At 37.7% G+C, this 26,746-nt stretch overlaps 1 protein-coding gene across 1 annotated transcript in view; it reads right to left on the bottom strand.

The window, feature by feature from the left end:
- NEK11 (NIMA related kinase 11) overlaps nt 1–24,970 on the bottom strand; it is an 88,230-nt gene extending 63,260 nt beyond the window's left edge. Inside the window, exons 1-4 of the mRNA XM_086468534.1 lie at nt 24,954–24,970; nt 24,597–24,770; nt 6,181–6,346; nt 967–1,085 (exon numbers count right to left, since the gene is read on the bottom strand). Of these exons, the coding sequence (XP_086324660.1) occupies nt 967–1,085; nt 6,181–6,346; nt 24,597–24,770; nt 24,954–24,970 (476 nt within the window). The remainder of the gene's footprint in view (nt 1–966; nt 1,086–6,180; nt 6,347–24,596; nt 24,771–24,953) is intronic.
- Between the last annotated feature and the right edge of the window lie 1,776 nt (nt 24,971–26,746).

Genomic DNA, 26,746 nt, shown 5'->3' with positions numbered 1-26,746 from the left:
GGCAAAAGCAACAGGGAGGAGACAGAGGAAAGGAGAAGATGCTGAAAGCCTGGTCAACTTCAACCAGCTCACTGTTTCTGAAGAGCTGCTGGGAAAGGAGCCTGGTATTCCCACTCGCTTGGCCACTTCTCTGGCTCTCAATGCGAGTGGCAGCACGCCGGGCCTTCTGCTCCTGGCTCAGCACAGCACTCAGTCTCCTTCATACCATGCTAAATAGTCCCACGTACCTCAAAGGTGACAGCACTAGATGATGCAGAAAGAGGACCAGACAGGGCTCATCATATATCCAGTACACTGGCAACGAAGGAACTGTTTAAATCATTGAAGTCAGCCTGCCTAAATCACACTGCAGGCAAGAACTACACCCATGGAGATGATCAGATAGGTATTCATCTGTATCTACCCCTGCTCAAACCAAGTGTGATCTCCATACATCACTATCTGGATGTGTGTAATTGCTGTCTGCAGTAATTTTTTAGGTTAATCTTTGATGTGCTCTTAAAAGTGATATCTGTTTTCAAAGAATGTATCTATGTAACTCTACTGATTTTAGTGGGAGTACATCAGGCACAATGTGATTCTTCACATTAAATATCTGCCAGGGATCCTTGTTAACTCCAGTTGAAAAGGCCGACTTTGTTTTAACCTTTTAATCCATTTTTTTCTAACAATATTGAACTATTTCTGTTGTGCTAAATTTTTCATTTGGCTCTTAGAAAAAGTGTGTCTAATACTGAAAGACATCTACCACTGCACTGCTAAAAGATATAACACATAATGTTCTTGCAGAATAGGTAATTAATTACACTTTAGGTATACAACATACTACAGCAGTTTGGTGAATAGGACTTTATACCAATACAAGACCATCCATAGGGTTTAATTTCTGTTTGAGTAACTCCAACAAGTCAGGAAGACTACTCCCTCCCCGCTCAAACTAAACGGTCTCATATTAAATGATTGTACCTTTCATGCATATAGTCGACTCCGAGTAACAACTGTATAAACCAGGCTATTATTTGTCTTTGAGTGAATATCTTCCCAGATTCTTTGTAATCTTGAATTTTAAAGTCTAGGTCTCCACCCTGAAAAATATCATAACATATTTGTACATTTAAAATAAGTTTTTAAAATGTCTTCTCCTCATCAAAGCACAAGACTCCACTTTCTTAGACCTTCAGGCTCCCTACCACATAGTCTGTGAAATTAATGCTTGCGCATCAATTCTGAACTCTCCCAGCACCAAAAGCATATGCAAGTGAGGATCAAAATGAGATCAAGCAGTCTGTCTGCAAAGGGAAAGCAGGTAAGTTTTCTCTTAGTGTTACAGAGTATCATCAAAGTTTTCAACTGTTCTTACTTCATGTCACCCAACTTCAGACAGATGCGCCTGAGCCGGTCACCTCAAGCTCCCTCTACAGTTAACACAAAGGAACAGGCACCTGTATAGCGCAATTATCTCTGCCATCTAGCTGTCTACCTTAGGAAGGGATGGATCATGTTGTAGAAATGCTGTTTCTCTGCAAAGTTTTATGATGAGGGCCTACATTGACTGGCTAATATGTAGACACCTAAATCAAGTAAAATAAATCTGCCCTGATCGGTCCAAATAAGTTTATAAATTTGGGAAAAGCATTTCCACTGAAGTCAAACATTGCACAGTCAAGAGATACTCTCATTTATTATACTGAAATAATCATGTCAGCTTCAAAGCAGCCATGCTGTTCTCTTAAGAATTAAAATACAGTCTCTTTAACTGTGGTACTTTGTCCCTCTTCCAAATTCACTTTTGCCAGGAACAAAGCAGAATTAAAGCTTCAAGAATCTGTAGCTTGTGTTATTGTAAGTACTTCATTAAAACTACAATTGATCTTGAAGTTAACACTAGAAATGGAGCAATATGACACACAGTAGGCAGTGAAAATAAATCAGAAAATACATACAGGAAAAGACTACTTGAAAACTGTAAGTCAGACATTTGGAAAAATCAGTTGAACAGCAGCATGACGAAAGAGGGTTTTGAGGAGACATATGAAAAGTGTTCCTTTTGCTAAAAAATAGACAGATGGGTGTCAGCTGGTTGTTTATTCAGTTTATAAAATAAATGGATTTTGTCTATAAGAATGCACATTAGTGGCAAGCACTGTGTTGAGCGAAGGGACTGTGAGTCTCATTGTACTTTAGTGACTAATTACCTTACATCAGGACAGACTTATTCTTCATAAATCATTACTTTTACATTACATATTCTGCATAAAATCAGAAATTGTGCCATATATAAAAAAATAGTTTAACCTGTATAAAGTGTACCTGTACCACCACTTCCTATCATCAATCCTTCCCTCCTCTGCACTGTTGACTCTCAACATTTCATGATCTCTTCAGCATTTCTTTTCTGTTCTCAACACCACAGACTTCATACTGCTGCTAGGAAATAAGCAGGTTCTGTCCTTGCAGTTCCATACATTTCTGTCCTGCTCCACTGACATGAATTTACAGTAACTTCTGTGGTCTGTGAGGTTCTAAGTTACACCATTCAAGAGTAAGTGTGTTAAAAAAAAATATGTTTTGTCTTATATCAAAAACGTGTTCCCCGACAATGGCCTGCAATTTTTAAATTGAAATGCCTGAATCATCTCATTCACTAGGGAAGAGAACATGGCTTCTGCTTTCCATCTGCCTCCCTGCTGCAGTCCAGAGAGAAGCTCTTCTGGGAACTTGGAGCTCTCAGCAGCTGCTTCCCCTTTGCAACTCCAAATGTTCAACAGCTTCCCCCTGGTTGCTTGCAGCAGAGCAGAGGAAGGAAAGAAAAAGTGTTGCTGGGTACAGTGCTGCATGGCAACCAGATGGGCTGTGTCTGAGCCTACTCACACACCTTCAAAATAATGCCTCACCTATTCCAGACAGCTGCCCCAGACCATCCAGAGCCAGCTGTAGCAATAGCCCAAGACTCAGGGGCTGCTCAAACACGTGTCAGCTGGCTACTGGCCTCAAGGGACTATGTACTATCCAGGTGAGGATACATGAAGTGCAGCAGGCTCCAGTCACTGTTTCTCCCTGTCCCAATGTGTCCCCTCTCACAATCACACACTGCCACGAAAAATGCAAAGAAAAGAAGTGTAGGACCTACAGAGTTAGGCTAGTGAATACTCTTTTAAGTTGAGGGACATTTCCTTCAAAACGTCTAAGGAGAACAAAAGCAGTCGAATAAAGTACTACATGTGCCCTCAATTAACTCTGGCTTTTTTCCTCCAAGCAGAGAAGACTGGTCTCAATGTCCTACAATTAATTTAACCTTGATTTTGTGTCTAAAAAAGGAAACCAAAAACACATCATAAAAGATTTGCTGAAATATGGCTGCCATGAAACCCTGAAGAAGTTTGTTCACCCGCTTTTCTTTTTAGAAGGTCAGTGTAATTAAGTTCACAGGAAATTTAACAAATTAAGTACCCAGGGAGTTTCCAAGCTGCAGTTTCTGTTTAAATATCAAGAGTATCAAACACATTAGTAACTTATTTAAAATAGCTTAGCATCTAGTGCTGATAATGTGAACAGCACTGACTGCTTTAGTTATTCCTTTTGCTCAGACTTCCTTAGTGTATGTATACTCACATCACAGCTGAGACTACACTGAAGAGACAGAAATAACTGAGGGAAAGTACAACTAGCCCTGGTTATGATGCACTAAAACGATGCAACTTTTAAAGTAACTACTTTGTAAAAGCTGTATTTCATTGAAGTCTAATTTATGTTACAAAGTGAAATCCAAGGTTCATGAAGGCATTTTTGTTTGACATTCGGCTTATCTGACAGTGTTTATATTACCTGTAAGATTTTGATTCAGGAAAACTGCCAAAGCAGCTCAACAAGATCAAAACAAAACACATATACTTCTTTTCTATAATTTTGAGTGAATTCAGTTATAATGAAAGACATCAAGCTGAGCAATGGAGGCCAATGTTCTTTTTTGTTCACAGGACAAGTATAGCACGGCACAGCTGCATTGGAGGCTCACTCAATGCTACTTATGCAAGAATGAACAAAGTACTGTGGCTAATGAATAAGTCACAGCACTTTGGAGAAAACAGAATAAGGCTCAGAAGGTAGTTCTGTTTCCATGCCAACTTAATGTTTATTCTTTGTTTTGAGTCTGCTCAAGAGTACCAATTACTGCCAATCTGGTAATTATTCTATGCATGAGAAACCGAATGTACTAGACTTCCAAATATGGATCAGGTAGCAATACATTTTTGTCAATTTTTGCACTATTTAAGCAGGTATCTCTTCGGTAAAAAGATCCAAAACCCACCACATACAAAGGCGGGTTATACATAACTAAATACAAAAGTATACCTTCAGGAAGCAATCCCACCAAAGTAGAAAAGAAACTTTACAGCACTATGTGAAACCTTGCTTTGTACTTTCCTTGTCTGAACATTTGATTAAATACATTGTAATTGCTTAAATGCAATGACACTACATAGTGTGTCCTTTCAGAAAAAATCAGAAGCACATCCTAGTGGACCAACTGTCATTCTGGCCTGACCTAGCAGACTCAAAACGGAAAAGATTCACTGCATAGCCAACACATCCATTTCCTCCTCTTTCATTTGCCTTCCTCTAATATGTTCTCATGAGTTTGAGTACAAGACTCCCAGATCCTAAGATAACTCTGCACTGAAGTGTTTTCATACAGGGTAGTTTACATTGCCTGAATAAAAAAATTTCTGAAGGGTGCTATAGCAGCTTGTGATTACTCTGGTGGTTGCTATCATGTTCTTTTTTATTCACCTATAATTTTATTCCAGATTAAAGGGGGGAAGGAAAAAAAAAAAAAGAGAGAGAAAAAAACAGTGGACCAAAGCCACTAGTCCAGCTCTATAACGCTGCTGAAAGAGGCTCCTTTTTTCCCATAGGTTTAACTGATCTGGTGTTGGGCCACTTTCTACCACTAGTAGAATATGAATCTTAGCGTATGGGAATATCTGGGCAGTTAGAATAATCCTTCAGTTATGAGCTCTGGATTTCCACCGAAGTTGGCAATACTGAATTTCCATCATGCCCTAGCTGTCAGACATCTAGGGAATGACATAAACAGCTTCTGCACGGGTGTTAAAATAGCACGTGAATAAATATTCACATTGTACAACAGAATTGAACTTTTCAGATTTAATTTTTAAAAATCCCAGCAATAAACAGGCACTTAACTCTCATCAAAGAAAGCTTCTGAGGAAGCAATGACTGGCAGGAATGGTACTTCTTTAATTATTCACACCAAAGCCAAATCCTTGAAGAAATGTGATTAGTTAACACAAGCCTGATTTGTGGTCAGGCAACCCAGTAGTCCAAGGTCATTAGCTTCCACAGCATTTCAAATGTCTAGCAGAGCACAACTGAAAAGTCTGCTTCACAGTTTCAAAAAAAGACCACTGTATGTACAACAAACTATTTTTTAAAAGAGTATATTTATATTTAATAAAAAGTAGGTACTTGTTTTATAAAAACTCCTAAAAGACTGGCTTAAATATGTTTAAATTCTTATTTTAAAGCCTCGAGAGAGATTTCTGCAATATATTTTTAAATCAAATGCTGGAGACAAAAAAGCCTGGTAACATACTGTAGTATATGCCACTTTAATATTTGTTGAACCCACTACACTCTGGTCTTTGACTCACACTGTTTTTCACTTAGTAAAGCCAATACTGCTACCAAACTTATCATCCATATGACCAGGCTTAATCTTCTTGTAATCACCTCTAAATCGCAAGTGAGTTTTCACTTCCTCACTTGTATCAGATTTCATACCGTGCCCCTGCACATCCAATCTCATCCTCTTACCTGTCAGTAGTACATATGTGATACAACCTTTCTGAGTTCACCCAGATCTGGTAATGTGTCTGCATTTAAGTCTTTTTTGTAATACTGATTATAGTGAACAAAATTAACTTTCCTTTAAAATTACCTATTTTCTTTCCTCTGGTTTGTTTGTCTATGAGCTATGAGTCTCATATAAGCAGGTAACATTGCTTATTTGAAATACACCTAACAAGTAGGAGGTAATACCACAGGTAACAAATAAAGAGTAAAATTCAAACTAAAATATTTTTTAAAATGGACTAGGCTTCTTTTAAGACCCTGTTTTAATGCACACATTCTGTCAAAACAATCTACAAGTCTCACCTCACAGTATTCAGTGATAATGCAGAAACTATCTCGCTCCACAAAGCTTGCATAAAATTTGACAATGGCTGGATGGTCTAATTTGGAGAGTAGTTGTGCTTCCAGATTTGCTTCAACTGTTTCATTAGGCTTTAGGTCTCCAACAGAGATGTCCTTTAGAACCTTTCTAGAGGATAAAAGAAGTCTTTATATTAATAAAAATATAAAAATCATATACTGCTCAAAACCCCATCATCATTTCTTAAAATGCAAAATAGTAACATTAACCAAGTATATGGCAACAAGAAATGATGACGCAAATACGGATAAACAAACAGAATACATTAAAATGCAAATAAATATGCTAGTCACCACAGTGATTAAGCAACATTTAAAAAATACTATTTTGAAGTATTTTTCCCACTAATTCCCTACTGCACTGTTTTCTTTATGACATGTTTTCAGTGCTATGGATTAGTGCATAATAATAAACATAAATAAAAAATCAAATCTAAGTGATTTCAAACCCACTCAGAGCATATGCTCAAGATTCATATAAGAAATAAAGAGTGGCAAGAAACTGGTTTTGCTGCTTCTGCCAAAGTCTCTCCATGGAGGCATGAGAAAAATCACACAGAAGACAGTATTTCCGTGACTGTTTTTCTGGTGATAAACTCAGGATGATGATTATTTTTCTGAAGATCAGCCTGCCCTTCACCTGAATACCTAAGTGAAAAGTGCACACCTAGATTTGTGGTTGAAACCTAGTTTTACTGTTTCAATGAACTCTAAATTTTCAGTGTTTAACATTTGTTTCAGGAGGCCCTAAATCCCCTGAAAAAGTCTGAAAAAATAAAGGGATTTTTCATATTCTTCTGTCAACTTGCCCTGGAGAAAAAAAAACTTATTGTAGGGCACTACAAGGAAGCATATTTTGCTGAGATCTTAAAAAAGGCATACATCACACAAAGGCATACCATTTCCATCTACTTTAGTAGCTGCTGAAGAACGGATCATTGGTCTCTGAAGGAGCCATCTGAGACTACTACAGAACACCATGGTATTTTACTGAAACAAAGTGATGAATTTCCAATAACTTTTGAATACATGGAAGGTAAGTTCCACTCTTAAGGGATGTCTTCACAGCGCTTTTAGTAATTTCCCCGTTCAATACTGCATGGTTGTAAAGTCACAGAAATTAAACATGACAGTGATAAAACTACAGTAATTCACTTGATATAAGGAAAAAAAGCTCTATTTCTTCATAAGAAAAGTTATTCCTAAACCTCAACCATCAGTTTCTGACTAACAATGTATGAATTTTTACATAAACTTGCCTAATCCCCATCTGGTTGTTTGATGAAAAAAACATGTCATTTGATTCGTCTGCATCTCTACAGACAAGCTTCATATTCGCAGACAGGTAAGACCTACTGCAATCTTCTCATCTTCAGTTGACATGGGGACATTACTCCTTCCTTCGCATAGATCATGTCACAGAACTGACAAACAGAATGAGTCCTTGTTAAACACCACGTAATACAAGTTTCTTGTATATCCAAGACAGCAATAAAAGCCTGATGTGTTGATGTGTAGGGATAGCTTGTCATCTTAGTCATTCAGCTATTTTGACGCTGTCATAAGTTGTCAGACAAGAAGACAGGTGTTTTTCTTATTTAAATTAATTCCCATAAGAAGAAATCAGGAAAACGTACTTTTTGTAAATAAGGTATTGGTTTTCTGCTACACAATGTTAATTCATATCCAGAGTTGGAAGTCATTTGCATCTAGAAAGAAAACTTTTGTCATGCAATCAAGATTGAGCATATCTGCATGCTGCTGCTATATGCGTGCGCTGTTTCCGCATGTAGATAAGGTTCGCTTTTACTGCGTTTAATACAAAGAATATAACTAGACTACATGCTTTCCGCAAAGCTTTTGATATCTACTTTAGTAAATACACTTAAAAATTTGAAATGCATACTTACAAAACTCTATATTGATTAAGTATTGGCAAAGAAGTTATGTCAGACTCTCAGAAGACTCATAGAGAAAATGAAAAGTCTCCAGATTTAAAGTGGCTCTTTTCTGATAACTTCAGAAGAAAACCAACGAAGCTAAAACTCTTCAGTCAGAAATTCATCTATATAAATTAACTATAATTTTCAATACATAAAACACTTAAACAAGAGTGCTTAAATTCACTCTACCCCATTTCAGTATTTACACAAGAAACTTCTACCCAAACAGGCAGCTAAATTTGGCACTGTACTCCTAAGTCAAATTTGGCATCCCTGGTGATGTCAAAGAGGCTGATAGTCTTTCTGTCCATCAAAAAAAAAAAAAAAAAGGTTAGTAATCATAAGAAAACAACAAACTTTTCTTAACTAAACAATCCTGACTGCATTTCCCCTTTACCAAGAGAATCCAGCTAGATCTACACTTTTAAAGGAGACAAGGTGCTTTTATTTGTATGATCCAACCTGCATTTTAAGTTTGCCTTACAATAAAGAGTAAGTTATTGTTGCTCGTAATTCAGGCATAGTACTTGTGTATCATCTGCTGAAAATCTGCATTCATGGAACAGTTTAGAAACATAGTTAGGTAACACAAAGTATTTTAAACAAGCCTTTTGAAGTATGTGACATGAATGTTTATAATGGATATTGGGAATAACAGACTCTCCCGTTAAGATTTTGTCGAGACTCCATCTGGAGTATACAGGTCCATCTGAAAGTCAAGTTTTTCCACAAAACCTGCCCCTATATTTTCTGCTACTTAGTCTCAAGTATTAAGCAGGATTTAAAAGGTCCAAGACTATTTGCATTAACTAAGAAATCATAGATTTGTTACATCAACTGAGAAATCATAGATTTAGGTGACACATATGGAAGAACAGGTAAAACGACTAAAATGTGGATGCCCTCCAAATATAATACTTAAAACTACCCCTTTTGTTATAATGCTAAAAGAGATGTACTATTTGAAATTTATTTATTATTATAAATTCAACTTAATTTAGAATACAGACACATAAGCAGATCATAGAATCACAAAATCTTTTAGGCTGGAAAAGACCTTTAAAATCATCGACTCCAACTGCAAACCTAACACTGCCAAGTGCACCACTAAACCGTGTAGCTAGAGATAAGATATAACGTCAGTGGATACAACTAGAAAACTTTGTTACAGACGTGCTAGCAGATGGCTTAAGCCTCCGGATTTTAACTGTGCAGAAAAAAACTCCTAGCCTTGCCATTTAATAGTGCAAAGACACTTTGAACTTGATCTTGAACTGACCACAACTGAGTCTCGTAGTGAGTACAAGAGTAAAAAGCACTGGCTGTCACTATTTACACCCATCCCGGAGGAAGCTGGGTCTGGTACAGGTAACAGCATCCATCCCTTCAGGGTGGGAAAATAACATGAGAGATAGGCCCACTCCCCAAAATACAGAAAGCAGTTGCCCTGCCTCTGCAGTGCCTGCACCTCAGCAGGCTCACAGATCTTTCCTGGGAACACCTTCGGGCTTTCATCAGCAAAACCTTGCTGGCTTGCTTTGTCACGCTTTGAAATGTAGCCAGGCCAGTACACCAGGTCCAAAAGCACAATAGCGTAGAGCAAATGAGGATAAATGGAGCTAAACTTAAAACAAGAGAAAACCAGCACAAAGGTGGAATCCTCCAAGATAGGGACACACAGTGGGAATCCCTTTTTGAGCTCTGTGATTTACTAGCAACTGACAACATGCCACAGCAGTGTTCATCTCAGTCTATTTGCACTGATCTAAAAATCAAATGTTTTACAACCCATCTGGTATTTGTTTACATCGACGACATACTTTATTATTATATAATTTGATTTATTGGATCAGATGCAATTCTTAAAAGAAGACAGCCTTTCTCAAAACACACTGTTTATTGAGTAAAGTGCAACATGAATTATTGACTAGGTATATTTGCTTGCTGATAATGAAGTAAAAGAAATATAACTGTTTCAATGTCAAGAATAACTAGGTCTAATAAAATACTATAGAGAAGGCATGCTCTAGGAACACATGATCAAAATTTGAAGTTTTTATTTAAACAGAAACTTTATTTTACACACGTAGTTGTTCAGTTAATTGCAGCCTGAGCTTAGCAAGACCTGCTAGCAGGTAATCAGTGTGCAAAGCTGGGAACTCATTCCATTTAGTTTATATGCCCGAGTAGAACATACGGAGAGTTGTGGCATAACCCATAACTGTGCATTGTATTTCTATTCACTCTGATCTTTGTAGGGCTACCTCTTCACCTAGTAACTCCTCAGTACAAGGACTAGAGGCAATTCTGTAAAAACATATAACCTCGTACTGGCTCTGTAATTGGATCTGAAATTGGTCATAATCAATAAAATTAAGGAATGCCTGTCAAACTAATGATGTCTTAAATTCTATTTACCAAACAGCAAACAGAGAGGGCATAGTACTACAAAAGGGGATCAAAATGAAGAAGAGGTGACAACCCTCATGCACAAGTCTTGTCTGCACGACACCTTCCATGGTATTAAAACTGTAGGAAATTCAGTGCCGGGACACCATGTGCATACAGACAAGATGAAGTCACCCATCATTACTGCTTGGACTAGATGATCTTTTGAGGTCCCTTCCAGCCCTTAACATTCTGTGATTCTCACAGTCAGTTGCTTTCTAGAATACTGCACAGTTGACAAAATTTGCATGTTACAGCCTACAGCGTAGTTCCAAAATCGTAATTTTAGATTTCTGTTAACTTTCACACTGAAAATATTATATTATTGGAATCTAATTTTTGACACATAGTCCTGCCTTTCCCCAACTTAAGCTGTCCTTTCTGTACAGTTTACATCTGGATGTTACAGGATCCCTTTGATTTGACATTCCACTGTGCACATGAGGTTCTCATGTAAAGTAACTTGCCCGCTGTCAGGTGTTACAGCTTCCTTAGGTTTCCTTTCAAACCTCTCATGTTTGCACTTTTGCACAACCAGCTTTTATTTGCAATTAAGATACTTTACTGATTTTATGTTGCACCCCATTGCCTGGAATATACTTCCCTCACTTAGGCTGGTCTTCTAGTTCTATTGTAATTTTCCTCTAATCCTTACCCATCATACATACAGCTATCCTGTTACTAATCTTACCAGATTTCTCTGCCTGGTGTCAGTGCCTGGCTGTCCTGCAGTTTACAGCTTAGTAACAAAAATTCAAATAATCATTCTTTATATTTTACCCATTATATTTGGAGGATCAGTGTCTGTGTGCTCAGATAATTTAAAGACATTCACCTATCTGTTCGGGAAAGAAGGAGCTGGTGAAACCACGAAATGCAAAAAGTCAGCATACACCGATCAGTCCTACCTAGAACAAATACTTAGGTTTAGTTAAGGGAAGAAACACTCACAGTAAATTAAGAGCACTTGATTTCTGTGGGAAAATCAAAAAGATTACCACACTTCCAATGAAAAACAAACAAGTGCCGTTTGCTATTGCTACTTACACATGTATGTTTGCTCATTAACCAAAACATTTCAAGCCTAAGTATTACTACACAACTTCTTAAATCAAATCTTGGGTTCCTTTTGTCATTCCCATGGCCATTACTGATTTATTAGTCAAGCTGTAAACCCATTTCAACGCTAAGTATCGCTGCACAACTCCTTAAATCAAATGCTGAGCTTCTTTTGTCATCCCCATGAATGCTATTGATTTAGGGCTGAGTTTTAGCCATAACAGTCATCAATGACTGTCTTTTGCTGTCCTCCAAAATAGCCTATTCATGCTGTTCACGAACATTCATAAATGTCGAGAACTAATCCCGGAGTTAACCACTAAGAATTCAATCACTGTATGAGCACTGTAATATCTGTCGATGGCTTAAATATAATTTTACTTTCCGAATAAGCATCTTAAAGAATTTAACCATGCTTAACTATCTTTGAACGGTGGTGAGATTTCACAAATTTACAAGTGAAATGGATGATTCACTTTTCACTTCCATCAGCAAGTCACAATTATAGCACCTACAAACATTTTTCGAGATGCCTAATTTTCTAATATATGAATTAACACTGAACAGTTCAGCTCATGATGTAACAGTTTACGGTTATTTGAAAATTAACAACTCCTAATTAGTATCCCAAAGAAACGTAGAATATATTTTATGGAACATGAAAGAGAACACTGTTGAAATAAGTTAGCTTCAAGGAATACAGCTTATATCATTTTCTTCTGCACTGAGTAAAATCTCATATATACAAAAGGGCATACTTCAAATTATTTTTGATCAACCATATGTGCCAACATTGGAAAAAATTCAATTATTAGAAAGCAAAGCAGAGTACTTGTGTTATCCTCCACAGAACTGAACAAGCCATATTACTAATGCACAAAAGCATCCATTAACATTATTTATTTAGATATAAGAATGTATTTATTTTGAATAATTCTTTGGGACATTTGGTGTTCTCACGATTAAAAATTGCAAAACAAAAGAGGACATCGATTAATAAAGGAAGATTTTTCCTTTAAAGTCACATTTTTGAAACCACATTTCAAAATGAAAAAATAAAATGTAATTACATTTATATTCTATTCATACATTTCATCTCTAAATCAAATACTAGAAGACTGTGATTGAACTGAGGAAATTGGTGTCTACTCAGGAAAATCATTAATAATAATAAATTATTATGGAGTGCAGACTACATACCTCTAAATGTACTTTTTTTTTTTAGCAATGCTTTATCTCTACATGTTGCATTATCACCATCTACTGTTCATTCATCCTTTTTTCTACAGCCTGGTCTTATTTAAGAATGTAATTAAATACCATGCTGCCACTAACCCAAATGGAAATTTAGAGAGAAATGTGACAAGGACTAAATAATTTGTTTATTCTCTGTATCTTTGAAGACTTCATTCCGTTGAACATCAAATCATCTAAACCAGACATTTCTCCATTGCAATTTCATTACACATACTTGATACATTTCACTATTAACTGCTCTCTGCTAAATAACGTTCCCTTTCAGAAAAAGGAGACACTACTAACAGAACTAAAGCTTGGATGCAGTATTTTGTTTTCAAGCATTATAATATGATTAAACATCTCACAGTTGCCATGTTGCATTTCTTCAACTTGCAGCATTGTGCTACAGCATCTGCCAAAAAGAATTTTCCTTGTATAAGAATTAGTTCGAATTTTGAAATTAACCTCCATAAGAAACTCTGAAGACCCTCAGATCACCTGATCTATATGCATCAGTGTACAGAAAACAGACAATTTTGAAGAACAGTATTTGTGAAAGGAAATCAGACACACTAATAATCGCTATAAGAATGCATTCCTTAGAAATCCAACTAAAACATTTCCTAATGTAAAACTTAATTGATTCTTTCCTGAATGTAAATCTATTTGTAAGCAGAATTATGTTCCTTTCAATGTTGCGAGGATATTTATATCAACAGTATTGTCCCTTCAGTGGAACTAATTCCCTTAAGTAATTTAAATACTAATTGCTGCAACTTTAATGAGAAAACTCACTGTTCCTGCATGTCTCTTTCCAGCAGGCATCTCCTTCAATGTTTATTTCTGATATGCATTGAATTATCTATGGTACACAAAAAAAAGCAGGGGAGAGGAGAAAGAGATAAAAGCACAGTTTACAGCTTTACAAAAGCATATTACTACATAGTCTAAAATCAAAGGCAAAGGGAATCAAGCAATGCTGAGGAAACAAATTGTGTATAATATCTATTGTTAGATAAAAATCTTTTAATACTTTCTAGTCCTTCCGAGCGTGACACTGTGGTCTTAGAAATCAGTGAAACACGTCCAATTCAAAAATGAAGTAACTACCCAGCAACATCGAAAAGTTATTTTAGAACACATGGAGGGCACATCATGCACGTAAGAGAAACAGTGAACTAGGAATTACGTTTACTAATGTGTCCCATAAGCACAACCAAAGGAAAAAAAAACCCAACAGAAAAAAAGAAGGAAAAATACACTGACTGTCTAGCAAATCCAGAATTTATTCCACTCACTGCAGCAGTTTTCTCATTACAACTTACTGAATGAGTGGAGTTAGAGATGGAGACTCTTTCTGCATGGAAGAAATTATAACATCCTTGATGTAGACTTAAGAGAAAACACCTTGCCAACAAGGGTAAAGTGCCACAAGATACATTAGATGAGCATATTCAAATATTGCAAAAACATATTGTATCTTTGAGGCAAGTGGTCACAGTTCAACCTAAAGTAATAATTCTGTACACCTCCATTTGCTTACTAAGGCTGGCTTGTAAATACACAAAAGCCAAACATCAGTTTCAAGAAAATGAATGAGACAGAAGTGATGTTGAGGTATTTCCTTAATTACAAAATCATTAAATTCTCTGCCATGTACCTCAAAGAACCAGTAATTCACCAACAATGCTACTTGTAAACAATCTGAAAAACAATGAACTCAACCATCAGTACCACTTACTGCCTGCACACAAGTTCAGAACGTGGCAAATGCTGCAGCTCTGAGCTCCCGGGAGCTCAGCTCTGTGGGGGATGATATTTAGAGTAAACCCAATTAATATTTTAAGGAACTACGTCTCTCATTCACATAAATTCTAAATAGTTAGAATGCAACCCAGTCAAATGGGCAAATCCCACTAAAAACAAAGAAATAGGCTACTTAGTCAAAGAAAGATACACCAAAAGGATTGGCATAAAAAAAACCCAAAAAAACCCAACCAAAAAAACAAAAACAAAAACAAAAACAAACAAATAAAAAGCCCCACAAAAAACCCGCAGTAATAATACCACTAAAGCTCACAAAGATGACTGAGCAGGTATGAAAGTTGTATCAGACATTGCTGCAGAGGATTTTTACAGGGACCTGTGTTACACAAGCTGAATGTAGATTCCAAACATATTCTGAGTACTCACCCTTTGATCTCAAAGATGACAGAATACCAGGTTATATACTTTCAGAAAATGAGGGAACTAGAAATTTAACAAAGAAATTGCTTGTGCAAAGGCCTGTAGCATGGCTGTGGCTTTAAATTGCCAAATCCATCACCAATGTGATGGTGAGTATAAAATCTCACATCTGTGCTCCAATGCCAAGCTGTCCTGCAGCCCCCACTAGGGATTTATCCAGCACAGGGACTTTCCAAGCTTCCTTACACTGACTCTAAATAAATTGTTTTAGTGCAAGATGGTTCATTTCTTGGATTCCTGGGTATCGCAACAATCAATTCTGTTGTTCTACCAATTTTATCAGAGCATCCCTCTGTGAAGATACATGTGTGCATCTGTTCCCATAGCTCTGTGGTAGCTGCGTAAAAGCATAGCTTTACTCAAGAGAGGAATACAGAGCTGCAGCAGGCTTTAACGGCAGCGGCTGTCTTCTGTACCCATGTTGTACTTTGGCACTGTCACGTTCCCTCTGCAAGGGAGGTCTGCAGGTCCTTAACTCCATGTGCCGAAAGCCAGGAGGAGCCCTACAGTGCCATGCTGGGCTGCAGGAAAAGCTGGGCACTGACAGGGATGCAGCAGGTAGAGACTAGAGCATCCTCCCACATTGTCTCCAGTGAGAACTGCTTTGAATGAGTCCAGGGTTATCAAACTGGTCTTTGAACTAGTATTGGCCTGCACCAGAAATGATCTGAAACAATTGTGGCCACAGCTGCAACTGCCTACCAACACTGAAAATAAACATTTACTAAGGCACAAGAGCATCAGCCACTGTTACAGAGGTTTCAGCAAGGACTTCAACGCTTTGCTATATCTTAACTTCCGTAGCTTTGTTCACAGAATATGAAGCTCACACTCAGCCACTCAGGGGAAACACATGAAGGCTAACTTCTTAAACTGCTCTAGCTAAATCAGCAAGACCCTTCTGTCAATGTTCTTATTATCTCTAATTTAGGGCCAAGGATGACTGTACACCTTAGTAGCAACAGCATCTCAACTAATACACAGTAAACTGAGCCTTACATGAAGAAGCAGGAGCACACCTGACTGAACCAAACAAAAGATTGTTCACTAAGAAAAGCTTATTTGAAAACAAGCAGCAACGAGGAAGGTCCCACATGAAATGCACCTTTGTAGAGTTTCCAAGAAGATCGTGCGTACCTGTGCACAAATCTAAAATGACCTGATTGTGGCAGGTGCACCTGCCTGGACCTGAAAACAAGCAGGTCTTGCTAAAGACACGATGAAGATCAGGTCCTTCAGGAGACCGAACAAAGCACACAAAGACGGGGCTGTCCAGCCATCGAAAACCCGGGCACTGTATTTACCCTGTCTTCTCCTGCTGGCACCAACTATTAGAAATGACCATGGGTCAGACTCAACTCAGGTATAAATGGGGCCCCACCAGGGACCCGATTTGAGCCAGTCCTCCTCGGAGCAGCAGGGCTCTCCTGGGGTCAGGACCCACCTGAGGAAATTCCCTGGGGTTGAGTGCTCTCACCCACCACCTTTGGTGAGTGAATAATTCTGGATATATCCTTGAGGGATGAGTGATTATAGTTTCGGGTACCCTTAGGTGAGAGATTTTTTCCCTCCTTTAGTGGATGAGTGCACATTTTGGATCATTTTTCTGAGAGGCCTGTTTAAAAAATCTTAAAAAATCTTAGGAATTCTTAAGTCAGCTGTGTAGTGGTATATTCCCAACCGACATCCAAACTTTGCTTTGGTTTGGTTGGAATAAATAACCATTGTGAGTAGCTGCTCTGTCTGTTTTGTGAGTGCCTCTGCCTGGCATCCAGGTCTGCGGTTTGTCTTCTGAGTGACTGCTCTGTCCATTGTGTGGGTGCCTCCGTGACACTGATGGATTCTAGTTTTCATTTCTAGTTTTTATTATTAAATAGGGGAGGAAAAAAAAGGAAAACTCATGATTAGATGAACACAGACACGACAACTCGCAAGGCAAGGAGTCATTTGTTCCTGTTTTATCAATCCAGTGTCAAATGACCATTCCCTTGGAATACTTTCAGATAGGCAAACACAGGGATTTAACAACACAGCAGTCTGCTGACTGTCTTTGGATATTTGTAAGTTACAAAACTCTTCCACCTTTAGATTTTATTTCATTTGTTATAAGAAGTCATAAATAATTGAAAGTCATGTGATAAATTATTCAGCTAAGCGCACAGTTTCCAAGGAATCATAGCATGAGTCTGGATTAATGGTATAATGCAAGTCAGTCGCAGTTGAGCCGACATGCCACAATTATCACACACAGGAGCAGTCCAAGGAGTCTGGCGCTTCCCAGCGTGTGCTTTCCACCACGGGGACATATAAGTACCTTGTGAATATTTATGAGCTGGAAGTCCCTATTGCCTACTGTGTACTTCAGCTGCTTGCCCATGCATGGGTATGAATTAGCGAAACTTAACCCAGAGCTGGACTTGGCACAGTTGATTAGGACATTCATTATCTATAAGTGATAGCACTGTCCTTCAAGACTACTACTGAACGTAAATCTCTGCCATAAAAGACTTTGTCTTTAACCATAATTACCTGCTATAATTAACTGATAATCTGCTCAGGGGGACTGGGGTAGAAGCAACTGCAGGGATATTAAGATTTGCTGTAAAAATGCTGGTACAATCCTGCTACTCTCTTTATAAAACCCGAGTTATGTAATTATTTTGGGTAGGTCTAGGTCCATGACATCCAGAACCAAAAGCAAACTCCTCAAAAATTGAGGCAGACTTTTGCAAAATCATATGTGAGTCAATAATCTGGAAAAAAAAAAAAACCAAAAACAAACACCTGCAGATGTCCTGCATTTTGAAGATGATTTGTAAATTTAAGTAAATTTTCTCTGAATGTACCAGTAAATTAGAATCTATACTGACACTTCATTTACAAATGTCCTGGTTTGGGCTAAACCAGAACTAACTCTTGTTTAGTGCTTTAACTTTTCAGTTAAGTCTCCTCTAACTAACGGCACTTTCTGAAACAGCAGCGTGTTTTTCCAGACAGTGACTGCCTCTAGCAGTGATAAGGCCTGATGTTTATAGTTCGTACCAAGGAATGGGATGCAGAGAGGCCTTTGCTTATACTTGTTCTTATAGCGACCAAGGTCACTGCTAAATCTTGTACTCCGAGTTGGGGTGCCAGGAGTGAAAGGGTCACACCTACAGGGAGGAGCGAACTGGACAGGTGACCCAAACCTGACCAACAGAGTATTCCATCCCATAGACGTCATATCCAGTATAAAGCTGAGAGATCACGAGGGTCTCTCTCTCTTTTTCGATGGCCGACATCTAAGGAGGACTCTGTCTGTTCTTCTGTCGTTGATCCTGATCCATCCATCCCTGAATCCAGTGCCTGAGTCCAGCTCCTGCATCCTGTCCCTGTCTGCTGCCGAGTCCAGCCTGGGGCTGCCCCAGTGCCAGCCCTGCAGTGTGGTGGTGACGTATCGTCATGAGGGTGGGGGAGTTGGGTTAGGTGTTGGTTTTGTATATATTTGTACATATTGTATATATTTCATTAGTTCCTTATTCTTATCTTTTCTTTTATTGTTACTATCCCATTAAAGCTGTTTTAGTTTTCTTTTCCATACCGTAAAGTCTCTCTCCCTTGTTCTCTCTCCTTTTCCCTTTTGGGAGGGGAGAGGCGTTAATAGGGAGCGTCTGTCATTCATTAGTGGCCCGCCCAGCCTCAACCCATGACAAAAAAAATTCATATCAACTGTTTCCTAGACACAACATTGAAATGCTTTCCTTTGTCATTAGAGATTGCATTTGAGCAGATCAAGATGGTAGCTTTATAAGACAGTACTGGCTTGATAACTACTGAGATGCTGATACTTTGACAACGGAAGTGGCATTGTATTCACATATTGGTGTGACTTGAATTTCCTATCAAAGAAGATCTAATAAGCTTCAAAACATTTATATATTATATGTGGGCAAAGAACTGAAAGTAAATATTAAGTACACTGGAAAGTTGCAGAAGAATTCATCACATAATTGTCCCACCAGCATTTCCAAATTCTTCCAACTGTCCTAAGTTTAGTAGCCTTGTCTACCAAGGAAAAAACAGTCTGCCTAGCAATCACTACTCAACATAGGGAGTTATCATCCAGTTGCAACTAAATCTTGCAGAAGGGCAGCAATTTCAAGGATCTTAAGATGATCTTATTTAAAGTAGCAAGAGCCTTGGATCCCAGAAGTTATACATTGTTTGAGCTACCAAATGGCCCATGTACATATACCAATTATCTCACCTATGCGTATGCTTGGGGCCCACCATGACTTGACTTGTCTCTTTTCCAACTACTAATTAGGGAATACAGAAAGAAAATACAAATATTGGAGGGATACAAGACAGAAGGGAGAGGCTGGAGCTACAATTAGAGGAAGTAAAAGAACAGGGGACATTCCAGAAAAAGGAATGTTGTCATAACATGTGTGGTGATAAAGCAGGGCCTTTTGTGGTAGGTTAAGGGAACAGAGGATGCAACTCTACAGCAAACTAGGCTTCTTTCCTGTCACGCACAAAACAGCATGTTTCCAAACTGTAGGACTGACCTCCATGACATCAGCCTCTAAATGAGGATCAAGCATCTACAGTGTAACTAGACATTCTGCTAATAATTAGCAAGATATCAAGGGATGATTTCTCAAGTAGTGGCCCAGTTATTTTCCACTGCCTTGCACCATGAACATAGGCAAACTGTTTAACCTCCCTGTTTATGGCCCATTTGCAAACTGGATAAAAATACTTCACAGCTCCAAAAAGTACTTTCAGGCCCCAGAACGGAAAAAGTGCATTTTTAGTGAATGTACAGTACCTGGCTCAAAACAAGAAGATTTTCAAACATCTAACAGGGAAAATATCAAATAATACACAAATAAAGCCATCCTGTGTAAACTGGGACTAAGAAGCTTGTTTTCGTACAAGTATGTCTCTTGTGTCTAACTGACTTTAGGGTCTAAGATGATACAAATTCCGATCATAGTTTCTTCCCAACCCAGGGGAAATTCATGATCTCTCTCCTGTGTGGATTGTTTAGGACATAAACTTCTTTCATCATGAAAAGTCTCACAGGTTCTGGCCTTTCTTTTTATGAAAGCATTCATTTTGTTCTCTACTCTGTTGTCTGTTTTCACATAAGTTGCAGGAATGTGTATCTTTGAGATGTTTAACCCTCTGTCATACTTGTCAAGAATCATCCAACAGGATCAAAAGCTCTTGTAGAAGATGTACAGTGGATGGAGTAACTTCCACAGGGAAGACAAAAGTCACCTTGCCTAGTCATAAATCTAGAACTAAGAACTTGCACTATTTTTTTTTTGGGAAATCATTATGAAACTCAGAGAAGTTATTCAACACATGTCTGCACAAAGCAGAAATCTCAGAATGAGGTAAGTGTGATCCTTAAGTCTAACAGCCAGTTTGAAATAACCCCATGGTGGCACCATTTCACTCCAGAATACTAATGACTGGTTTGGTTTTCTCCCTCTCCACTGTGAATAACATACCTTGGAAAAACATAAAACACAAGCAATACAAGTAGAGAAGCTATTGCTCAGTAAACTTAAATGTGAACAGAACCTATGAAAGCATATTTAAAAATGTACAATGACTTATAACTATTATTTTCTAAAGGAAAACAGTTCATCGACACAAGGCGACGTGTTGTATGACTAGGGATTTTACTGGCTCAGATGTTTAGCTATGTCTGTAACTGACAGCTGTTTACAGTAGCACATAAATTTCTAATTGAGACAGGGTGGAATGTAAAATTAAAATGAAAAATATTTTCAGAGTCATCTGATAAAAAAGACTAAATTACAGAACTCACACAGGAACATGAATATAAAAAAAATCAGAAAATACAATTTACAAAAAATACAAATTAGGAAGTTAAAGCAACAGGCAAGGAATGTGTTGTACAATGCAACACTTAAGAGGAACATATAGTAAGAGACCTACATATGCTACTATACTTGTAGAGCTTCATAACCTGATTAATTACAGAGTACACAACCATATCACACGGGATGTCTCTGATCTAGTATGATCTCAGAAAGTCAGTAATCCTGACCCCATCCACAGAACCGGAGATCAGCATGAAGCTAGCCTGTACTTCTAAGAGTGGTAGGCATTACCGGCCTCAGCGGCTCTATATGGAGAGTTTTACATGAAGCAAGTCCATTAACTTTAGACATGACCCAAATAATCAGCCTTCTCTCTCTCCCAGCTGAAGCAACTCTGTGCATAACACTTCACTCACCACAGCTAAGATCCCTGAGGGGTAACAAAGTACAATACACGCCCCAAACCTATTTCTAAAATAATTCAAAATCTTCACTGAGCATATACGAAATTACACGATAACCATTGTTAGTCTCTGCACGAACCCATTCTGGAGACATTGCACTAATGGAAAATTGAAAAAGATATCCCTGAATGGCTTCTGTACCAAAATCCAAGATGTCACTCTTCTTGGGAATTTGTATTCTTACGATTTTTTCCTATGCTCTTTCACAGTGCTTTAGACTATAGCAATTTTCAGGAAACTATCTGTGGCTGAGTTCCCACTGTATATAACATTTGTCAGCATGTTCTAGATCATCTCTGAAACAATAAAAATAGACTTTAATTCTGCTGAGATGATATGGGACCTAAATATCTCAGTTGCTTTTTTTTTCTGCCAAAGTACTTTCAGAGCTGTATCAAGATTATTCTCGTTAAAAAGAATCATAAACACCTTACATTTTCATTTAAAGGCATATATATACTTCCCAATGGAAAATATAACAGAAGCAGTAACCAGTACAGTTGCATAAGAGATTATTTTCTGATTTGAAAGTAGTGTTGAGAATGTGACTTCTACTTTACCACCTTAAGAAACCAGTGTTTTTAAATAGAAGAAAGTGTCTACACTTTATCTCATTATGCTACCTGAGCTTTCGCGTTCACAGGGGCCGGTACTTTTGTCATCCATTAGCACATAAGTGATAGAAAGTCGGGGGAATCTGAATGTCAACCTACATTTGAGGCCCAAAATGAATGAATAACTGTGATACACAAGTACCCCCTAGTGATGAAAGGATGAACTACAGTATTACATTAGCACTTTGGCTTGTTTAAATATTGTTGCAGTCACAAAAAGAGACCGATAAAACAAAAAAGAATATGCCATTTGACACTCGGCTTCTGTCCTGAAGATGGCAGAGGACACACTCAGCCTCATCCCTAACAAAACACAGGCATGAAATGCTGCAGGCAGTGAATGCTTGTTCAAAAACACAGTCACCCAGAATCAAAGTTTTCAAATAAATATTCCTAAGGAAAAAAAAAAAAAAAAAAACACCCAGATAATAACTACTTAAAGGCAAAGCATATTTCTTGGTTTGACAGCTTGTGCTACAGCAGCAAATGTGTGAAGACACACATTTCACTACACTGTCAATATTCTAAGAATGGATTCAGTAATAGATGAATTCTGAAGGATCTTATAAGCTCAGGTAGTTCCTGTCACCCTATTTGCATGATGAATTATTTTAACAGAAAAAAAAAAAAACACAAAAAACACTTTCTATTGTTTTTAATTAAAGTTTTCATTAAAGAACATTTTGTAGAAAACCATAGCTAAGGCTAAGCGTGAACCAAAATTCTTGTAAGCCAGCTAAAAAAACCTAGGAGTTTAGTAGCCTCTAACCCTAATCCAAGGATCTGAGAAGCTGTAAACTGATGTAGAAGGAAAACAAGTGAAAGAATTATGTCTTGACTGCATGTTTATTAAAGTAAAATTGCCAAGAATGCATTGTCATAAATAGCAAAAGTGGGGCACAAATGAATCAGAAAAAGCTCTTTTATCATATAGTTGCTCATTAATAGGTCCATCAATAATGACCAATAGACCTCCCTATTTAAAGAATGTATTTCTGGCTGAAAAGCACATTGATTAGATGTCTCAGACTTTAAACAAAAAGCCTTAGAAATTTTATTGGATAAACCTGAAAATACTCACAGTTAAATATCACATTGTCTAAGTATCAAACTGATAGACAAACACAGCTCTACACAACAGGAAGTCCAGCCAGTAATGCATTATCCAGGCACTCAACTTCAAACTCACATACAGAAATGACAACACTCTGAAAATGTTCTTTTCTCTTTGTGGCTTCAGAATCCTAAAGGAAAGGCAAACTGATGAGACCCGTCCAAATTCAGGTAGGTAAAAAAAAAAAAAAATTTAAGATCTGCTGGCACTTTTTAAAAAGCACTATCTGTTAGCCACACAGCAAATGGAAAGGTGTTTACTGGAATTTCTGAACTTTAGGTTTCATTTAGACAACTCAATTATAAAAACCCAGGACATCAATATAGTACAGTTTCTTTTGAGATCCCTCCAAAAATCTGAGTCCTTACAATGACACAGAAGCACTTCCTGAAAGCATCCAATTAAGTGTTATCAAAAGATTTACCTACAGTAAATAAATAAGAAATCATCAGAAATGTAGAGGGAAGTCCATTAAAATACATTCAGAAATTCTGACATTTTCATGCTCCCTTTAAATGTTCCATGCTTTAATGGGCATGTGTAACTGAATGAAACAATATAGATATTGCAGTAGCTGCACCCAATTAAACTAAGGATTCTCTTTTTCCACATTTTCTAAAACGAAAACATCATGCTCATGAAGATGGATAAGCATGGAATGGAAGGCAAATGCCCAGCACTTTAATAAGTGTCCTGAAGAAAGAAACCCAAGAAGTGAGTTTATTTATAAAATACAAAGACCTCAAAAATAAACTATACAATTATATTGTACACACACATTATATACTGATATACTTATGGAATGATAGCTTATAAATTATAAAGCTTTAAGCTTTCAACAAACAATTTTATTACAAAGAAGAGGAGCAAATTTGTGAAATCTGGCAAATAGCTTGCCCTGCTTCTTGTCAGGACAATGCCAAAATTTACCTCCCTTCTGAGTAAATACAAGGGTCTTTTCCACAGCACCTCCCTTACATTAGCAACTTGTCCAAGGTATGACACTGGCAAATAGGTAAGCTATTTATATTTTTACTATTTTCATTATTTGTTACAAAGATTCAGAGGTGTACATCACTATGGAGATGAGGGTCTGAGACTTTCTATCTACTTCCACTGTCTTGCACAAGTAAATTAAAAAGGACTTAGATAAAAGCACAATAAGTTAGACGCATCAGATAAAGCGTTTGAAACAAAAACAGCTCAGTTGGAATGCCGAGTCAGCACAAAGTCTGCTCCTATCTTATGTCCTCACTAAAGTTACACAGTTAAGGCTGCAACGTAACACCAAAATTGAGAGATGAGACACAAAATACAGAGAAAACATCTACAATGCAAGAAATATGTTCCAAACATTTTTATTTAAAGTAGGTGATGGGTTTACTTACAATTCTTCTCCATGTTTTGCTTTTCTGTCAGAAACCAGATACACACTTCCAAAGCTTCCGTTCCCAAGTTTCCTCTGAATAGTGTATCTTCTTGCGATCATAGCATCTGAGCAAGCAGAATTAAATCTGGCAACAGTGACATGCTTAGCAGTTTCTCGAAATTTCAGCATTTCTCTGTGTAACAGAAACTACACAAATTCCTCTAGAATGTAGCTTTCAAATCCTTTTACTCCTCCATGGATGTTCACAGGAAACACCTGAAGCAGACAAAAGTGTGACTTGGCAATGTATTATTCTTATTAAAATCTTAATTTAATTCTATAGCAGTGTTTATAGTGCTTAGCTTGCAGCTAACACAAATTAAGTGGAATCATTAGTTGCTAAGCTGTGGGCAGCAGACTTGATAAAGAAACTCCAGATAATGTAGATGTTGATTTAGAGGAAGGCTGACTATGTCATCTTAAATGGATTCACTGAGCTGATAACACAGGAAAAATAAAACACAGGTCCTTATACATTAATTCATTTAAAAGTTCAAGTGCTTTTTGCAAGGACAACACTTGTATTTCACCTGACAGTTCCCCTAGAGAGAGCACTCTTCCTCGCCACTTGTCTTTAGGCCACCATGGTACATGACACCAAAATTTACATTTCAGGATACAAGTTTCATGATTTTTGTATATACCAAAGCACAATCTCTATCCGTAATTTGAGTTCGCTCCCATCAATAACTACAAAACTGTCTTCTCTGCTCTTTCATTTGCCCCTCAGATTTCACCATCTATTTCAGTGCTGACCTCACAGACTCTGTGCGATTCACTGCTAATATCATCTGCAAATTAGAGCGTCATGGCTACCCATAAGTCTACAAGACTTTCAATAAAACTCAATTCTTCCAAAAGGTCTTTATTTCTCCTTTGCCGTAACAATTCTTTCTTGATCCACCTTTCTAACAGTTAGCTTTGATACAGAATTCTTATCTAATTGAGGTCCTAATTCTGCAAACATAGGGACTGAAAAGGCAAACCTCTAGTGCTTCTACAGTTTTCAGTAACTGAACATGAGTTTAGAATAACTTTGTTTACTCGATGTGGAAAATATAGGCATGATTCGTGTCAAAATAGAATATGGTGTGATAAATGTAATTGTTGTACCCTGTGTGGATCTGAAGTAATTTGTAATCACTATAACCTATATCATAATTGTGATGAATGTTTGAATCAAATTGAGAATTTGTAAGAGTAAAATATAGACAAGTGTGCTTCTCGCTTGGAACAATGTAACCGCTTCTTAAAAACCCCCGCTTAGAGCTGATGAGCTGCTTAGAAAAGCCCGCCAAAAGATGGGACCATGAGACTTTCAAAGGATCCAATAGGAGAAAAGTGCACCAAGAAACAAAGACCTCGAGACTTTCAAAAGACCCAACAGAAAAGGGGATTGGTCAAGACGCTGGTGTAAGAATATAAAAGACGCTGCCTTTAGAACTCGGTGTGCATCCTGGTAGAGCAGAGACTCCCGGTGCATCCAGCGCTGTTTGCTTATCTCTATTCACTTAATAAATTGGAAACTTTGTTTAAAAACCTGGTTTGGGACAAAATTATTTATCACACTTGACCTTCCTCATTCCAAATGATAAAGGGTAGGCGTGTTTCACTGCACAAAACAAACCACAACTGCTTTCATTACCTTGCCTTTATATAACGCTACCTGCATCATTCATGCCTGAGGATCCTTTGGAACAAATAAAGATGTTGCAAGATTCTACAACTGCTGCAACCAATACTGCTGTCTATCAGCACTGCCTGCCGCAGTGCAGCGTGCCCACACTGGGTTTATTCACCATGGCATTTTAACACCAGTGCAAGCTCATCAAAATGCTTTTTGTTTTGGAAAAGACAAACTGCTTAACTTTAAAAGCTGTATATGTGCTGTTTCCAGGTCACTGTCTTTGCTTCCTAACAAACGCCGAGCCTAAATGAAGATTACAAATTTGTATCTGACAACAACAGCGTGTGTGTGAGTGCCTGTGCACGACCCTGTTTTCATACCCATCTGCTGAGCTGCTGCCACACTGTACCAAAGAGCCTGACATTGCAGTGTCACTATATTATAAAACACAGACAGATTTTAATTACTGCAAGCCATCCTAA

The sequence above is a fragment of the Leptosomus discolor genome, chromosome 7 (genome assembly GCF_034619465.1).
Source record: "Leptosomus discolor isolate bLepDis1 chromosome 7, bLepDis1.hap2, whole genome shotgun sequence".
Lineage (NCBI taxonomy): Eukaryota > Metazoa > Chordata > Aves > Leptosomiformes > Leptosomidae > Leptosomus > Leptosomus discolor.
This window is presented reverse-complemented; position numbering and strand designations above follow the sequence as displayed.